This window comes from Fringilla coelebs (assembly GCF_963513975.1).
Source record: "Fringilla coelebs genome assembly, chromosome: Z".
NCBI classification, from domain to species: Eukaryota; Metazoa; Chordata; class Aves; order Passeriformes; family Fringillidae; genus Fringilla; species Fringilla coelebs.
In genome coordinates this window covers 17,834,713-17,853,958 of record NC_140031.1, presented here as the reverse complement: position 1 = coordinate 17,853,958, position 19,246 = coordinate 17,834,713, and the positions used below count along the sequence as shown (strand labels likewise).

The window sequence follows — 19,246 nt, the reverse complement described above, 5'->3', positions numbered from 1 at the left end:
CTGCCCCGCCCACTGACCCTGTGATTTCCTACACCTGTCCTGACAGCCAGGTGTAGGAAATCACATATGGTCTTTGCCTGGTGGTGGGGACAAGAGGTATTATGAGAGGGAGGGTAGTAAATTACATGCATAAATAGCTCTTTTTCACAATGAACGTGAATTATCCTAATATTCTGTCTTCCGTTTTTAATATCTTGTGGTTTAGCAAGTGCAAAATCAATCATTGTCATGTACATGAGTATGTACACCAAGCTCCAGCAAATTTATATAGAACTTAAGAATCCAATGCCCTAGAAAGCATGCACTTATGTATGTCCAATGTGCACTTCATAAGACAGCAAATCAGCCAAGATCACAAATCATGTAAAACATGCATTCTTCGTAGTACATCTGAGGTTTAAGGAGGAGAATTAAGGTAATGAGAAGCACAATTGCTCTGAATCCTGTAATAATTCTCTTTTTATATACCCCCTTTTTTCATCAAAAGAAAACTACTTTGCCTTGAAGAAATTATACATTCTTAAAACACTGCAGGTTATTTCAGATAGATTGGTGTTTAACTTCGATTGTTTCTGAGAATTTTAGCACCACCCTGTGTCATTTAATCTTTTCTTCCAGACCTTTCTACACCACTACTGTCAGGCTGCAGTTTCTCCCCTCCCTTTCTCTATACACAAGCACTTAAATGCATCGTCTGCCTTTCTGAATCTGACAGCTTCCTTTCACCAGTATCACAGCAATTCTCTAAAATGTGAAATGTATTTGAAGTGGGACCGAACTTAGTGGCATTTCTTGAACGGCAACATAGTAATAGAGTAACTCTTACATATTATAATGTGAAGAGTCAGGCATTTGGTTGATCACAATCCCTTTCTGCCACAGGGTGCTTGTGACCCAGCCGCAGCAAAGCCCCCAGCAAGGTAAGCTCACAGAGGGTAGGACACCAGCACTCAGTACTTCCCTGGTACCTTCTGCAAAATGCTCACTCTCTGAAACATTCTTCTTCTGCCCAGGAAGATGTCTTCAGAAATAAATGTCCTACTAGCTTTGTGCCCATACTTTTCCATTCCTTGACAGGGTAAGCTGGAGGAAGATGAAGTGGTCATGTTGTTCACCTGGAGCCAAGTGTATCCAGCAAAAATGACATCCAGGCTCTTTCAGCATTTTCTGCTCTCTCTGTCATGTGAAGCATCAGAAGACCATTTATCTATCTTCTTTCTCATTCCCCATCCACAATCACACAGGTCAAAACACACCACTTGAAGTTGTGTCACCCTACAGAAATGGAATTCATGTCAGTCATCTTTATTCAGATCCCAACATGAGCACTCATCCATTCCTACTGTCACAGGCTCCCAAGCAGGCTGACAGCCTGCTCCACCTGCCTCTCCCTGCTCTTGCAGATAGGACTTGAGGGCGGGGAAGTGTAAATCTTTGTGTCTTCCTGCCACCATTCTTCAACAGGAATGGGGCATGTGTTCTGCAAGAAGAGGCAGGGGCAAAACTTCATTCGTTTTTCTATCCAACATTCCATCCATCCATCCATCCATCCATCCATCCATCCATCCATCCATCCATCCATCCATCCATCCATCCATCCATCCATCCATCCACAGTTTTACTTCCCCTCCTTATACAAAAGGATAGTTGCTCTGGGGAAAGCAGACTGAGCCCAGCAGAAGCAAAGGGTCTTGGTTTTACCTGGAGGAAAAAGGGCAGAGATGTTCAGAGACCCACATGAAGGAGTGCACCCTTGTCCTCATCTTCCTGCCATAGCGCCCTCCAGGTAAGCAACTGCTCTGCTCAGGAGATGGAGATTTCCCTTGGGTGGCTAGATTTCTCTGCACCTGACTCACAAGAGGAACACTTAACAGTACCCACAAGGCAAAAAAAGAGTACAAAATTTACATGTGTAATGCATCAAAGGAGGTGAAGGCCCCTTTGATTCACTGTCTGCCTCACTACGTCTAGCAGTTTCTTTCCCAGTGCATCTTCTCTGTACCACACCCACACAGCTGTACACAACAGCGGCCATGAGAGTAGCCATGCTCAGGGCTGGCACCCTCTGTGTATCTCCAGAGACTGGAGGACAAGAGGAGCAACACAAGCTATCAACCACTCAGACCTGAGCTTGTCATTAACGTGTTTTTGCTGAGTGTACCGATTGTGGGAGGTCTGACGTAATAAGGAAATATTACTAACTGAACCAGTGGTGAAGTCACTTCTTTTTCTTCATGTACTTGTCACTGATGATGACTCTCCAGCAGCAATGACTCCTCATCTCTCTGGGCCCATAGGACAAACCTCCTGAGCCAAATGAACAGCTGCCTCAGCAACAGACCCCTCAACAGAATAAAAATAAAGTTAACATTTTTATTCACAAACTTTGTTCACAAACTTTATGAAGTGTGCAATTTAAAATACCAGTTAGAAGAAATAAAATAAATTAGATTCTCTTTAGCTGAGGAGAAATTGAGAAGGAATCTGTGGCAAAGGCAGATTAATGTCAGCTTTTTAATTTTCCCAGTCCCACAAACAGAGTTCCAGTTTTGACAGACTAACCCATTCCAGGGTAAGAGCAGATAGTGTTTCCATGGCAGCCAAATTTTGAAGTCCAGAGTACTGATTGCACCCAGTGAGAGGAGATCACGTGCAGAATTAGGCTAGGCTGTGAAGTCCAGCATAGAGCTCCTGTAAGTTCATCTGAGACAGCATCTAATCACAACATGAGTAGCGTGGCTTATACTTTACATTATTTATAGATCTTTCATCACTCAAAAATATAAATAGTCATGCTATCTCCAGAAGTTTGACAGGACAGATAAGTCACCAGTCACTTAATCTGTCTTTCCTTTGATCAGCTCTGTAGTGTGATTTAGGCATTTTCTCCAGCTAACAAGGTAGTTGAGTGGCTGGACAATTGGTATGTTTTATAGCTCTGACCCTGTCCTGGTTTAACCTGGAACAGAGTTGATTTTCTTCTTAGCAGCCAATACAGTGCTGTATTTTGCATTTAGTATGAGACTAATGTTGAAAACACAGTGCTATTTTAGTTGTTCATAGTTAGTGCTCACCCTAAATCTGGGGCATTTCAGTGTCCTGTGCTCTGCATTGCTCAGGTGCCCCAGAGGCTGGGGAGCGTGGCCAGGAGAGCTGACCTGACCTGGCCAAAGGGATGTTCCATACACAGCCCAACATGGCCAGGATGTGAACTGGGGGGAGCTGCTGCATGACAGGCTGGGCATCAGTCAGCAGATGGCGAGCAACTGTATTGTGCATCACTTGCCTTGGATTTTATTCATCTGTTTCTCTCCTTTTATTGCAATCACTAATGATGTTGTTGTTCTGGTGGTGGTGGTGATGATGATGGTGATGATCTGTTATTTCAATTATTGAACTGTTCTTACATTAACCCAACAACTTTACCATTTTCTGATTCTCCTTCCCACCTCACAGGGGTCAGGGCAGTGATGAGCATTGGGGGCACCTGGGGTTAAACTCCAACAGACCCTCAGCCATTGTGAGCAGTACAGCTCCCTGCAGCTGTACTTATTTCTAAGTTAATAGGGATAAGAAACATGAGAATGTTTCTGACCAACAGTACGTACCTAGAACATTTTACCATTACATAGATTTGACCCTGCACCCAAAAATCTACTCTTTTGGCTCCTAGAGTTAAGAGGTCAATAGTCCACTTGAAGCCAAAGGAGGTGCATGCATGTGGAGCATGACATGACAAGTCTGAAAGGAAGTAAAAAGGAAAAAAGCAAAGAGAATCTTATTTATTTCCAAAGAAAAGTCTGAGGAATGTTCCAGAACAGGTCTTTCAAGGCATCTGCTTTAAATAATAACTCACACTGTAGCTGCCAAACAAAGTAAACCTCTCCTGGGTTCCAAGCAATAGTCCACTTTTCCTTTTTGCAGGAATTATCAACACAAACTGTTGCTGCCAGAAGTTTACTCTCCCTAGAAGAGAATTCCCTTGGACATTACAGGGAAGTGAAAAGCCTCAGTCTTCTGACTGGTACAAGGATAACACTGAAATTGAAAACACCTGAGTCCTGATTTCATCCTATCTCGTAAAAGTGCAGCCAGGAATATTACAAGCTAGTTCAGTTATTACATTTTCTTTCAAGTCATGCTACGTTAGTATGATTTCTTACAAGAGGTGGAAACTTTCCAGAATTTTTCTTAAGTCCTTTCAGTGTCTATGTTTGAAAGTTTTTGGAAGAAGTTATGATGAAAAGCAATTTTCAGATGACTAACAAAAACCACAGTGCTGTTTAGATACACTTTGTTCCAGCCTGAGTTACACAGTCATTCAAACTCAGTGAGACAAGTGTCATTATTTTTCCTGTTTATCATTTTGCTTGCTCTCTGTTTGCTCATGGATGTGCTCCTGGTCTGCAGCTGATGCAGCAGAAGAGATGGACTTGGCTGTGGTTTACCAAGCGGCAGCTAACGGCGATGTGGACACCCTGACTGCAGTGATCCGGGAGGATCCTTCCATCCTGGAGTCTTGTGACAGAGAGGGTAAATGAAGGCCCAGCTTGTTCTCAGGAGATCTGTTGCTTCAGCTTGCAAATTAAACTTTCCACTTTTTTATTCTGATTTTTTAGTTCAGAAAATTATATTTAGTAGCAGAATATGGGAAATTTGAGTTATTCCTTGGAACATCCACTGGAAATGCAGAGTTTGGATAATTCCTTCCCCCTGTAATTGTAAGAATTTTTATATGATTAAAAATAAGCTGTTTTGCTATAATTAGACAGTACTTTACCATTTATTTAGTTTATCTTATTTAGGAGTATGCTGAGAAACTGCTGACATTTCAGGGGAGGAAAAAGAATATTTTTACCAGTGCCAAATGACATACATTCTGGACATCTCTAAAGCAGAGGTTATAGTATGTGTACAGTCACAGTTTGAATGGTTTGGTCAAGTAATTTTTTTGCCAAAGGATACAATGTGCAATTATCTAAATGATCCGTTTTATCTGTCAGGCTGTGCTCATTTTGTGTTCAAGTTACTGTTTAATGTTATTGCAAATTATTGTACATTGGCTGGGTTTTATATGCATCTATTTCCGAAGTGAGTAAGAACCACAGACTTCTGGAAGCTGTTCTCAAGGGCAACTTTTTTTTTCAGAAGTATTTTTTTAATTGCAGTTTCTTATAATGGGTCCATATGAACGCTGTCTTTTATAATCAGTAAGAACTTTCACCAAGCTACCAATTTTTTATATACTTTAAACCAGGCATTCTAACTGATATCTTTAAAACATCTACTGGTTAGTAGAGAAAATTTACTCAAGACAAAATGGTCCCTGTTCACTCATTAATGGGAGAAAGACTAGGTGTGAATGGTGGGAAGAGTAGGAGGAGATGGACTGGCCAGGAGTACTTCAGCTCTGGAATTAACTTGTCTCCTAGGTTGTCCATGCAAATGTAACTAAAGAGCAGTATTCCAGCACAAAACAGCTCATATCCTGCACATTTTTTTAGGTTCTGCATGACCTCAGGTTGAGTAGCACATTTCTTCAGCAATCTCATTGACTCCAGTAAGAAAAATTATTCTTCAACTATAGATGAAGTTTCTAGTAGTTTTATAGTTTCTAATACTCATGTTTATTCCCAGCCTAGTAATTTTTAAATTCTTTGTCAAATCCTGCAGGAAAATCTCTTGCTGTTTTTCAACAGTTAACAGAATGGAAGGAAGAGGGAGCAATTAAATGATACAATACTTCATAAAGAAATTAGAGTAATAGGTTTAAATGGAGATTTCAGGGGTTTTTCAAAACAGAAAATTTTTGCGGAATATGAAAAAAGTTCTTATAAAACCAGGAAATAAAATATCCTAGAGCAAAAATCCAGACTTCAAATTAAGTTGCTCTCTGCATAAAGGGCCAACTCACACTTTTATACCTTTGGAAGGGTAACAGCTTGATTTTGTAAGTCTTTTTAATATACAGACATAATGAAGCTGGAGCTTGAGAAAGTTAGACAAGCACCATCTGGTTACTAGTCATTCTGAAGAATATCAGCCTCCAAAAGGGTGTACAAAGCCAAAAGTTCATTTTGGGAACTTATCAACAGAAAAGCAGTTTCCCCTCCAGAAGCGGAGTTAATGAGGCAGAGTTTTTGCTAATATAGTCATGCTCTTTTTAAAATCAGTGGTCAGCGACTGTCATAGAAATTACTTCCTGACTAAAACAACCTGAGTACAGCTATTGGACAGTTGTCAGAGAAAGGATTTGTTAGCTTGTCAGTGTTAAGATTAGAAAATAAGAAACTATATCTTATAGACATGACACAACAAATGGTAAAATAAATTTGGCTTTCTTCCCCAGGTTGCACACCTTTGATGCATGCTGTGTCAGGACGCCAGGTTGACACAGTGAAGCTTCTGTTGAAGATGGGAGCTAATATTAATACTCAAGATGCTTGTGGACGTACCAGTTTATCTCTGGCAACTTATTTGGTACCAAGACTTGGGGGACAAGGATGGAGTGAAGGGAGTAAATGTGCCTACCAAATAAGATTTCTGCTTATACTGCAGGAAGAAAAAAAAAGTAAAACATTTGATTCTAGACAACAGTGGAATTGGTTTTGAGACTTTACTACAATGCGAAGCTGAGCAATGATTACTACAAGAGGATCAGGACTTCTGTCAGACGCTCCTGTCAGAGTGTCCTTTCTCTTTTGGCTTATAAAATCAGTGCATGATATGAGGATCTCACAGAAAATAGCTTTTTTTGTACACTGATAGTCCCCTCTTTTTCTTATTAGACAGATTGACTTCTCCGCCTTGCATAGCCAGCATTAGATATTTATGCTCTAGTGAGGGCTTTCCTGACTCAAACTCTGGTGATCAGCGGGCAAGTGTTACTGCACACCACATGAACCAGGGCTGGTGGTGCTGGACTTTGGATGGCCAGGTGGAGGGCTGAAGTTCTAGGTGCTGCAGGTGCTGGTGCACTTACTCAGATCCTAAACAGTCCGGTCCCCTGATGTTCAACTGACATGCAAGTTACAGGAGAGGCAGACATCCCACTGAGACATTTGGGAAAAGAATAGGTACTTCAGAAAGTGTCTGAAGCAACAATAGTCCTTTTCTCCTTAGTCTTCTACTCCTTGTAGGAGTAAATTCAGGTTTCAGAGAGAAAGTGCGGACCAAGTTAGCTGAGCGGACTGGGCTTCCATTATTAATTGGACAGAATGGAAGGAGGAGTGTGCAGCCATGGCTGCACAGTATGAGTTAAGCTGGATGACTTCCAGCTCATTTAAACAGACACTGTGGCAGCCTAATTAAATGACATCCCTTGCACGTAGTTTCTTCCTGAAAATTCAGGACAAAAACAATGTTCCTGCTTAGCTATGCAATATTCAGCCAGAAAATAAGTTAGGAAATAGCAAAACAGGCTATCCAGTGCAAGGAGCATGCTCCAGTTACTTGACAACAAACATTTCCTCTGCAAGATATTTTAAAAAGATCCCATAAGTGTCACGCTTCTTTTTTCCTTCCTCTTTTCCCGGAGGGGAAAAAATATTCTTTGGAAAAAAAAGAAATGACTGGAAAAGATTTAAACCACCCAGGCTTCTAAGTTTCCATTTCTTTTTCTGTGAGGGATAAAATGAGAGGTCCAGAGTGAATTCTACTGTGATGTCTGTCCAGACAAATGAATTCAGGAGAGTTGCACAGTCAAGACTGCGTGTGGCATTTGGTGGTCTTGTACTTCCACCAAGAGCTCCAATAGGGGTGTTCTGATTCTACCATTTCACACATTTTCCCCAGAAATGCGTGTAATGCCAATCCAAAATAGTTCATATGAGAGGGAATGGTCTTTGTCAATTGTCTGCTGAAGTTTTAACAAAACACCTAAACTCATGTTGGTTTTCTTCAGACTTAAGTATATGCTGAAAGATTTATGCAGTCACAACCAGACTGTTTACTTGCTTTTATGTTGAGGTGATCAATAGAAGGTTTCAGTCCAAGAACTGATTCATCCCATCTGTTTTGGTGCTATTTTCAGTCTAACACTGCCACTAGTACAAACTTCTGCAACAACATTTATAAGACCACACTCTAAGACTTATTACCATTGATTTGCCATCTTTGCTAAAATCTCACAAACAAAATCAGATTGAGTGCTTGTGTTCTTGGTTTAATCTAGCATGATTGAATTCACATGCAAGAATATGTGTAGCATCTGCTAGTGATACAGCAATTAGCAGGTTTTTAATCACTGTTAGTGCTTGCCACAGATGCAGGGGCAAAACAAACAAACAAACCAACCAAAAAAACAAACAAATAAAAAATAAGTGTAAATGAAACACCTCATCAGAGAAATTAACAACTGAGGTAGTTTGAGACCCAGACTCCAAAGGGGAACTACTCTCAGTGCTGAGAAACCTCTACTGAGGAAAAAAATTCCAGTTTCTCTGCCGACAGAAATGGCTACAGGCACATGTGAATGCCAGCACCAACAAGAACAGATCTGGCGTTATACTTTTCACTTTCCTCTTTGATATGCTCCAATTTCTTTTTTAGGGCTGGCTGGAAGGCTGTGTCAGCCTGCTCAGGAATGGTGCTAAGCAGAACATACCTGACAAGAACGGGAGGTTGCCCCTGCACGCTGCCACCGCAGAGCCTGATGTGAGGTATGTGCCTGGCTCCCCAAGGAGAGCCCACGGCAGGAATAACAGTTGTGACAGCTACACTTGTGACCTGTGTCTTTGTTTAGTGCTTACCGTGAAGTGGGTAGAGAGGAGGAAAAACATTGTGCAATATTTGTGTACCAGAGATCGATGGCTGGGTAAAGAGAGGAGCCTGTTTTACAATTGCAATAGCTGGAGGAGGGAAAATAATTAGAAGAGAGACTGAAGCACTATGTTCCCCTGCCCAGCTACCTTTCTGTCCTACCACATGAAATAGGGCAAGACTCCTTCTCTGAACTTCTCCTCTGAGTAGCATGGCAAATGTGAGAAAAATTTTCCACAAGATAACCTCTCTGAAAATCCCCAACCTAAAGGGGAAGTTAAGGACTGGTGGTCTGGCTCATTTTTAACTACTTTTACTGAAGGTAGAGTAACAGCTATGGAGTGTCTTAACAGAACTCTTAAGAAAGATTCTCTTTTACTGATTCCAGCCTGTGACAATAGAACGGTTTAATAAATTTTGATTTGTATATCAATAATATACAATCAATAATAAATTCACTCAAAAAACTCCCCTAAGTAAATCATGCCTGAAGATATAGAAAGACATTAGAAACAAGTAAAATATTCAGTACATTAAATATGTTCATGTGACTTAATCACTGAGTCCATGATTTTGTTGCTGCAACCATATCAGTCCAGGCCAGACATGTGACCATTTCTTCTGGTCTTGTTCTCCAGTCTTTTTTAACAGCTTTATTCATTTTCTACATTGTCATTGCTTTTCATGCATCACTTGGAAAGAATAATTTGAGGTTTCTGCAGAAAAACAACAAAGACAACACAAGAGAGAAGACAATGTTTGTACAGCACCACACATGTTGCTACTTGAAAGGGAACACTAGTCTCCTCTCCCAGGAACACACTGGGTCCCCTAAATGTTTTTCACGTTCTCCAAGGATACAGACAGACCCTTCTTTGCTCTGCACAGTTTTCCTTTTCCTCTGTCTTCCCACTGGGTTTGCTCCATGCCCAGACACAGGCTTGGAGCACTGAGCAGAGGTTTTTCCATCACGGTCGTTGTCAGTCCCTTGTCATCCTACATCATTGCCAAAAGAGAATATGCAATGGCCAGTTGTGAAATGCTTTTGCAGCTAAATTTGAAAGGTAGCAGTCTACTGCTACAACCTCACATGCTGGAGGCAGCATGGAAAGACAGAGACAGTTCATGTATTGATTTGATAATCGATTTATGTACTCCAGTGCATTCCACAGAGCCTAACAGGCAAGTTGGAAAGAGAATTCACTCCTGATCTATGTCTTTAAGAGTAGATAGCAGAGAAACCTCAGCTGTTTGGTTGGGTATCTGCATATTTAAATGTACCACTTATGTTGCCATAATAGTCTAATGGTGTAACTGAGTCAAAGTTTGTTCATGATAAACATTCTAGTCGAAAAAGTAGATTTCTTTCACATACAGTGGTGTCATTGATCATATCAGGAGTTGAACCACAGAGCCCTGTATCAGATTATAAAACTATGTGATAAATGGTTTTACAAGCGTACTATAGTTATCTCACTTTGGTTTTCCTCTCTAGTTGATATTTACCAAGACCTGTTTTCAAACACGGAATTTCTGAGATTCTGAGTCATTTTGCTAAATGACAACAGAATCTTTCTTCACTTTTCCAAAGTTCTACCCAACCAATCACAACAATCATAGTGTCGTCCTTTTCAGATTTCCTACAGTATGACTCCATTTAGAAATGGAGGTGTGACTACCTCTTTTCTACAAGAATTTGTATCCATATGCAAATGGATTTGAAGTCAGAGCAAAATCCCTATGCTGGGATCTACCCAGTCATCACACTTTAGGGACTCTACTTAAAAAACTCCTAAATTTGGACTTCCAACACCTAAGGAAGATGTTACCAATAGATAAGATTTTCACCTGCAGAATTGTCAAAATCATCCCTGTAAATGTCTTCTTTTGAATAATTTACATAGCTAGTTCCTTATTACCAGTAGGGAAGAACAAATTTGGCATGAAACATTAATCTGATGCACACACCTGAGCACAGTTCAATCCAGAAGATACACTAGAAGTAGTTGAAGATAAAAAGCAGCAAAAAATTTTTATCCAGTCTCCTCTGCATAGGAATAAATGTGGGAGTTTATACATTTGTTTCTGTGTTATCTTTGCATTTATCAAATTTCCTTCCTTTATAGTTCATTATTTTTAACTTTCTTTGCTAAACAGTTTGTCTTCTTCATGTCCATGTTCTGAAGGTTTCTACCAAATTCACACCTTCAGATGAGCCACAGGTTTGCTCAATAATCCACTGAGGACATATCCTTCATTTTGCTATAATCCTAAGAACTGTACATTCATATTAGGATTCACTTTGCTGCAGCATGTGAACAGATGGAGTTTTTCATTTTCATGGTCCAGCCACATACACGATCCAAACAATTAGCATCCTGCTATTGAACACAGCCAGCTTTGCCAAACCGATAGTGATTTCAGAATATCTTCACAAGATAGCAAAAGAAAAAGAAGGTATTAAAAATATTATTGTACTTGAATAATATTTCATTTTACTACTTTATTTTTCCCTCCACCAGACAGGAGTGCTTTTAGTCCAATATTCTATAAAATGTGAACCTATGCATTGCTATGTTTTATGTCATAATAATAGCCCTATTCCAGCAGACATTCTGTATGGCCTTGTAAAATATTGGGGTTTTTGTGTGTAAACATACAGCAAGCATGCATATACACACATATGCACACAAATGTGTACACTACATCACATTACTCTGACGGTTAAATAGAGTGAAAAATCCTTACAGAATCTGGCATCTCTGTTACTTTAGGACATTATAAAATATGTTGGCAGCAAATTTCTAAGCTACCAAAAACTGCACATATGTACAGTATTTTACATTCTGATTCTAACCCAGCAGTCAGCATAAGAATTATTTGAGTGGATCTTCTTTTAATTCTAAGCTCTAAACTTTTGTTGTTACCATAAGCCATTAAGTCCACTTTGTTTTGCTCATATGACAAAGCTCAGACCTATGATTCTGACCTGTGCCAATCACTAATACTGATTTTTCATGAAATTGCACATGAAATTTGTTTTTAAAAAACTGTCGGTTTTTCAAGTTTAGTCAGGAGTACAGCACACTGATTATATCATTGCTTCCACAGGCTTCTGAGCTTGCTCCTGCAGCAATCAAATCTTAGTGAAATTAATCACCAGGACAATGAGGTGAGTGAGCTTGTGCTACAAGTCACAGTCCCTGGCACTGGAGGCAGAGAAGCCATTCAATTTTACAATAAGGCTAAATCAAAAATTTATATAATGCTTTTACTAAACTCTGCGAAGTATTATCTCATTCTTCCTTCTATGTACTATGCACCTGTAGGCTAATAAAGCTTCTCTCTATTGAGGCAGCTATGAGATACATTGAATCCGTCTCTTAAATTATTTTTCAGGACAAGAATTGCCCTTGATTCTTCTGAGGTTAGACACTGGACCAGGATTTCACCTTTACCAATCATAAGTGTTCAAGGGCAGGCTGGATGGAGCTGTGAGCAGCCCGGTCTAGTGGAAGGTGTCTCTGCCCATGGCAGGCAGGTTGGAACCAGATAATATTTAAGATCCCTTCCAACCCAAGCCATTCTATGGTTCAATGATTCATCGATCCCACCATTCAACTCCTGTTCTCAGGAAAAGTATCAGAGAGCTGGCATTGCACAGAACAGTCACGGAAGCACAAAAATTTGTGCTGTTGTCTTCCATGTGGAATTGTGTCCTGCATGTATATATATTGTACATAGGAAAGAGTTAACAACTTCCCACATGTTTTTCTCCAAATAGAGAAGCCAAGACACAAGAGAGATTCTGAGTGTTTTTTCATATGTCTGTTCATTTTAACAGCTGCTCAAGGATGTGTCTTCTCCACAGTGTCAGAGTGGCCAGAGGGCTGTATATTTTTCCTCTTTCTTACCCACTGAAAGGTTTGCAGACCCTGCTCACAACACTCCAAACCAGACACATGCATTGTCTTGATGTAGAACTAGGTTACCAATGAAATGCATGGAATGGTGGATCATCATATTTTGCTGTAATGCACTGCTACATGCAATTTGGAACTTTTAGTCCATCTCATTATCATTTGGCACTGACAATATATTTGTTCAATATATTTGTCAGTACTAAGCCCTGAGTACTCAGATTTTCTGAAAAATGTGGATCCTAATAAATGATTACAGCTAACAGAGCTGTTCTCTTGGCATAAGTAAAACACTTCAGTTTTCCCATTGACACTTGAGAAAATCGCCCTGATGAATGCATGAACACATAAACAGTAAGAAATACATCTGGAGGTTTCATAGCTTCCACAACCGTGTCTTTCTGTGGGTTTATTAGTGAAGCCTGTGAGATGACAATGTGAAAAAACATTCCCTGTAAAAGCCTTGAATCTGAGCAAAACAAGTGTCACACTATGTTTCTCAGAGTCATTTCTTGGGGTTTGTCATTTTATGTCCGGTATTGCTCCTTATTTTTTATGAATGTGCAGTTGTTTGTCCTTCTCACCTCTAAGACTGTTTTCTGCTGGACCTTCAGCTTTGGCAGTTCTGATACCAGTCTCATGTTTCCACTTAAGAACAGTATTCTGTTTACCTACAGATGCCACTCCAGGGTGGTAGCACAAAGCACAGATGGGGTGGGCTGGGCAGCCGTTGTCCGCTGCAGAAATCCCCCAGGAGTGAGCTGCTGTGACAAACAGCTAGCTCAATGCTCTGTGCTCAGCTGGGCACTCCGAAAGGACACGTGGAATGCACAAAGTATTAGAAAGGAAATGGAGAAGAAAACAGGAAGCTCTGTTTGAATCCTTTGTACAGCCACATGGCTACAAGAGTAAACTGAAAAAAGATATACAAGAAAAGGAACAGAAAAAGAACCACAAAGATGATAATAGTTACGGAGCAGCTTTCTCACATGGGCAAACTAACTATAATAGGACTTTCAGCTTGGCAACTACATCAGAGGGATGATAGAAACCTATGATATCATAAATGGCATGGAAATGAAAAGAGAATTATTATTAATTGGTCTGGGGTTTTTGCATATAAAAATATGGAGACCTCTACAAAAATTATCAGGCAATAGTTTCAAAGAAAATTTAAAATAAGTACTTTTTCAGAAAATGCATCATTACCCTTTAGAGGGCTGGATGTCATATGAAGTCTTTAATCTGATTACCAGAATATTAGGTGGCAATACATTGTCAAGCCTTGTTTCTTATATTTTTGCACTAAGCATCCACTACTGACCTCTCTGAGTTTTATTGTTGTACTGTAGTGATTTTTGAAAGCTATCCACAGTTTTACACTCTTATGTTACAGCTGATTCTGCTGCCTACCACAGTAGAAACAGAGAGAAAGTTGATTTTTCAAGGATTTTTTTTTTGGCCATATCAACACACTGAGAGAGGATGACAGAAGTGGCGAGTACTCATTTCCCAGTTGGAAATCACTTCACTGACACCTCACAGATAATGTGTGTCCATCAACAGTACTAGGTCCCTCATGTCTACTGACATAAATGGCAGAGCTCCCATTAATTTCAGTTGGTGCAGGAGTTTACCCTCAGTTTTGGTTTTACAAAACCGAAACCCCCCATGATTAAACTTTGCAAACCCTAAGGAAAACCAAAACTGCTCTTATTCAACTGCTCTGTTTTGTTATTACCCATACTTAAGTCATATGGGAACTTAAAAGTCTTAAAAGATATGTGATGAGTGAGAGAAATGAATGCTAAGGCATTCAGGCTTTTAGTCAGAAAATCACTGCAAACAGCTTCCACTTTAACGCACTGATAAGCTGTCTGCATCAATATAGGTCATACTTTACCTGGGTTGTTACTAAATCGCTTTGCTGGGGTTCTGTTTCAAGTTTTAATTGCTTTTCCACTCAACTGCTTTGGGTTTTTTTTGCCTTTTATCCTTCTGGAAATCAGTCAAGACTCTTGAAATGCATTTTTTTTCACATAAGAGAGAAAACAGCATCTACCAAAAGAAAAATATTACCACATCTGAAAACACTAGAAATTTGTTAGAAACATGATAAACTAGTCAATTTATACAGAAAATCTTAATTACTATGGATATAGAGTAAAATACAGGTGAGTGTAACAATGCTGAAGGTGCAAATATAGGCCATGAATTCTCTAATCTATTAAGACTGACTGAATGTAGCTAAGATGGAATAAAAATGCAGCTGAATACCTTACCATTTGCTTTGTTTTCTCCCTGAAGAGTAAATATAAAATGTTTATATTGTGACCTTTTTGTGGGCATTACTCTGTCAGTTCTTTAGCTTGCTGACTAGTGCCAGCTGCAGTAATAGCTTATAATATTTATTTTGGATCAAAGATAAGACCAAGCACAAACATCATGCTGTGTAATGCCAAAGCACCAGACTAAACTAGGCTTTTCTTGCAGGATTCAAGCTGAGCAGTGAGGCACTGTCCCCTCAGCCATCATGGCCCTGACCACGTTGTTTATAACAGGCTATAGGCACATATGGAGGAAGCATTTGTACTTGTATCCGTTTTCTATAATAATTCAAAAAAGCTAATTCCTTGGTTCCCCCTTGTGACTCCACTAATTCAGAAGCTGCTACTGAATATTTCAAATCAAGGTGAAGAGGGAAGAATTTGTCCACCCTGCATGGTTTCAGGGCTGCCTAGCTTTTCTACATTGACTTGAAGGGTGCTTCAGTGAGTGATAATAATTTGCCCTCTGGGTTTTTTGGCTTGCAGGGAATGACTTCACTCCACTGGGCTGCATTCCACAACAGACCCCAGCACACCCAGACTCTGCTGCACAAGGGAGCAGACCCGACTCTGGTGGACAAGGACTTCAAAACAGCTCTGCACTGGGCAGTGCAGGTGAGCCACAACACAGCCCCAGTGGGATGTTTATTGAACTGAGTTAGCTATCGTGATGTCCTAAATATTTCTAAGGAAGTAGTTTGGGCTGTGGAACAAGAAAATTTTTGTTCCTTGAATGTTTTAGGTTCCATAAAAATGCCCACTAAGCCCCAGCATTTTGCCAGTGGGTGTAGACCAAGGATCTAGCATCTTCTTTGGAGACCTAATAGAGGCTTAGCCCTGTTGCCCCAAAGTTTTCATTTATCTCAGTGGGACTGTGTGTATGCTTCATGTTGAACTTGTGCCTATTTTTTTTTTTTTACTAAATCAGGGTTGCAGAAACTAGCAGCTTACTTGCTGAAGGCCTTTGGGAATAAAATAGCATAAACACAAGTTATGACACTAAAAACTGTATTATGTTATTGTGTTAGTAAGTGATATCAGATACAGCATAATTGAATGGTTTTCCTAGTTCAGTGCAGAAATGAAGTTGTATGGTTTTCCTAGTTCAGTGCCCGGATGAAATTATATGTTTTCACGTGCTCTCTTACCATAGCAAGTTCCAGTATCAATGTTCAAAACACATGCACAATAGGTAAGCCAAAATAGAACTCACACAAAAATCCAGCAACCTTTTTGTACAATTACCAAATATTTGTATCCTCATCTTTTGGTCTAATTTTACTCTTCTTAAAAGAAGTGTCAGCAAGGAAATTTGAAATTCTGAACTGCCATATAATATATTTATTACAGGGTAAGGACATCTGAACAAATAATCTATTTTCTTCAACCACAGCCTCACAAAAATTATTAACATATAATAGGCCTAACTTTTTTTTTTCTGAAGTAGAGCTATATTTTGACCTCTGAAACTGGTATTTCAAAAGTTTTGTTCTTCTTTTATCCTAATCACTCTTAAACTGGGCTTGTTATTTGCCTTGGAAGATTAAAGGTATCTGCTCTACTACCTATTGTGCATTTTCACCAGGCTTATTCCTGTTCTGTCTGCTTCCAGTGGGAAACATCTGAATCTCATGCCAACTCCTGCATGATAGGCACTGGTCTATATCATAGCTCTGGGGACAAACTGTCTGACAAACAGAAAGACAAAAGTCAATCCACTTTATAACCTTCAGAGTTCCCCTCCTTCTTTAAGCTTTCCCTGATTGTGTGTTTTGTATGTTTCGTTATTTAATTCCACTGTTAACTCTCACCTCCACCCTTCTCTTATAAATGTGCAGATAAAGTCTTGAGAAATGGGGAAACGGAAACTGCACAAAACCCACTTGGCCTCAGGTGGAAGGAACTCACAAATGCCCTCTTTTCCTTTAAGCTGCTCCCAGAAATCAAGAGGAAGTGTGCAGAATGACACACACACACCCCTTTTCCCTTATTGTGAGATTTCTGCCATGAAACCCTTTAAATTGCTTCGTCCATCCACATGATTCTTCACATTCTAGGTCCAGAAGTGGCACTTGAAATACCAGAGCATGAAATAGATCTGTTCACATTTCTCTTACTCAAATAAGAAAACTCTTGGCTAAGAGAACAACAAATTGCAGCCAGTGGTCTCTGCTGCACATTTAGGCCCAGGAGATTTGGATACTATCGACAGGCACAACTTTCTCTGTTGTGACAGAGAACAGGACAACAGCTCTGCTGGATGGGATCATCATTATGTCTAATAGCCTCCTCTGTGACTGCTGGAAAGGAGGTATTTTTCCTTTAAGAATTGTATAAATATCTTCAGAGAACAAGAGACTCACAGAGCTCAGGCAGTACAGCTGCACGGGTTATTTTTGGCTGAATAGGGCCCTGTGTTTAATTTCTTTTTTTTTTAAATGCAGTGAGGGGAAGACCAGACACTGCACAGAAACTTGTTTCAGAAGTTGCAGGAAAGAGGCACTTTGTTCACACTGGGCTGAAACGCACAGTAGGACTTTACGAAAATCATTGCCCACCATTCAAACCCAAATTCATGGGCATGAGGCATATTTCATATGAAATCATTGTTCCATGCTGACTCTTTCAAAGACTGCATGTTTGTGGCTTTGTCTTCCATCATGCATCATGGGATGATCTGTCCCATCCATGTAACCAGATGGACCTTTCCACACCAAGGTCTGCTCTTTTGAGAAGCTCAAATCTCCTGCCATTCAAGTTCAAATCTTAACTGCAAATGTATCAGTGTAAAAAACTCTGATCATTACTGTTTGGTGTGAGAGTATCTCACGCCACATTTTTTACACATGCAGTATTCTATGTGCTGGTGCAGACAGGCCTATTAAAAGTGTCTCAGGAGTTATTTCTCTCACTTCAGCCAGCATTAATTACTGTAGTGAAAAGGAAACACACCTTTGAAATACAAAATTGTTAACTGATACAGGGACAAAGGGTAAAGCCATTCTAACAATTATACATAATGGTATAATTGAAATCCTGGTAAAATACAATATATACCATACAGCATGCACTATGATGCTACACAGTTCTATATTGTAACAGTGTTAGTAGTACCTTGGAAGTAGCCTGGGAAGATTTGCAATCTTGCTACATTGCCTTGCCAGTTGTCATCATTTTTACCAGAATTTTCTTTGTCTCGTTCTCAGTCTCTGGCTCCCAAAGTCACATGATTATGTGAAAATATCAGCTTTCCACTAAAGGATACACAAAAAACCAGATTTTATTTTTTTAAGTGAAGAAATACAAACCTGTAGAAATAAAAAGAATGCAACTAGAAAGAAGCTATTAAAAATAATCTGCCATGGGGAGATGTACTTTTGAGTTTTTTAGTTTTTTAGGCTGATTTGGAGTGCAAAGTTTTAAAAAATTAGAAGCCAGAGTTTTTGTTCCATAGCAACAATGCAGTTTTTTCATACCTCTGTTTCCAGAGAAGAGAGTGAAATACATGTATATTTAAAACACACTGTAAAAGAAATGCATAAGTATGTATTAATTTGTGTTTGGCTGACCAAGCATTGCAGTTTCTCTGTAATTGGTTGGAAGGTGAAAGCACACTTAAATGCCAGCATCTCCAGGAAAGAATGTCTCTGTTGCTGCAGAACATTTCGAGGACACAGCTGGCTATCCAGCCAGAGCAAAGGAAGGGGCCAGAGAAATGAGTGGTGTCTCAGAATCTCTCCCAAGGGATCATTTCTCTCCTTCTCTCTGCACAGCACCCCATTTTTTTCATGTGGGCTACATACAGTGGAAGAATTCAGAGAGACTTCCAAAGACATCTTGAAACCCAGTGAGTGTTTCTCTACTGCAGATATGTCTGTTGTTGGACTGACCAGAAAATGTGCATATGCTGGGCATGGTTCACTGTCTAGTTGGTTTTAGGCAGATTTCTTTCCCTGCAAAGTTGTACTTCATTTCTCCTTGTTTCATGCAGTTTTCTAAAGATGGCTTGAAAGGAAGAGTAGTCATTTCCTTTTTTAGGTCACTAAGCTTTAAAGACAATTTTGACTGTTAACAAACAAGTCAAAAAGATATTCAACTTTCATTTTTTAAATATATACTTTTTAAATCACCTTCTTTTGTAAATATTGTCATTCCAGCAATGGTACAACTCTTGCTTGTGGAGCCTGGAACATTACATAGCAGCGGGGATCTACAGAGTGAGCTGTCAAGTTGCAAAAC

At 39.7% G+C, this 19,246-nt stretch overlaps 1 protein-coding gene across 1 annotated transcript in view; it reads left to right on the top strand.

Moving 5' to 3' along the window:
• ANKRD55 (ankyrin repeat domain 55) overlaps nucleotides 1-19,246 on the top strand; it is a 46,193-nt gene that overhangs the window by 2,981 nt on the left and 23,966 nt on the right. Inside the window, exons 2-6 of the mRNA XM_084225127.1 lie at nucleotides 4,411-4,533; nucleotides 6,350-6,480; nucleotides 8,551-8,660; nucleotides 11,872-11,932; nucleotides 15,494-15,622. Coding sequence (XP_084081253.1) covers nucleotides 4,411-4,533; nucleotides 6,350-6,480; nucleotides 8,551-8,660; nucleotides 11,872-11,932; nucleotides 15,494-15,622 — 554 coding nt within the window. The remainder of the gene's footprint in view (nucleotides 1-4,410; nucleotides 4,534-6,349; nucleotides 6,481-8,550; nucleotides 8,661-11,871; nucleotides 11,933-15,493; nucleotides 15,623-19,246) is intronic.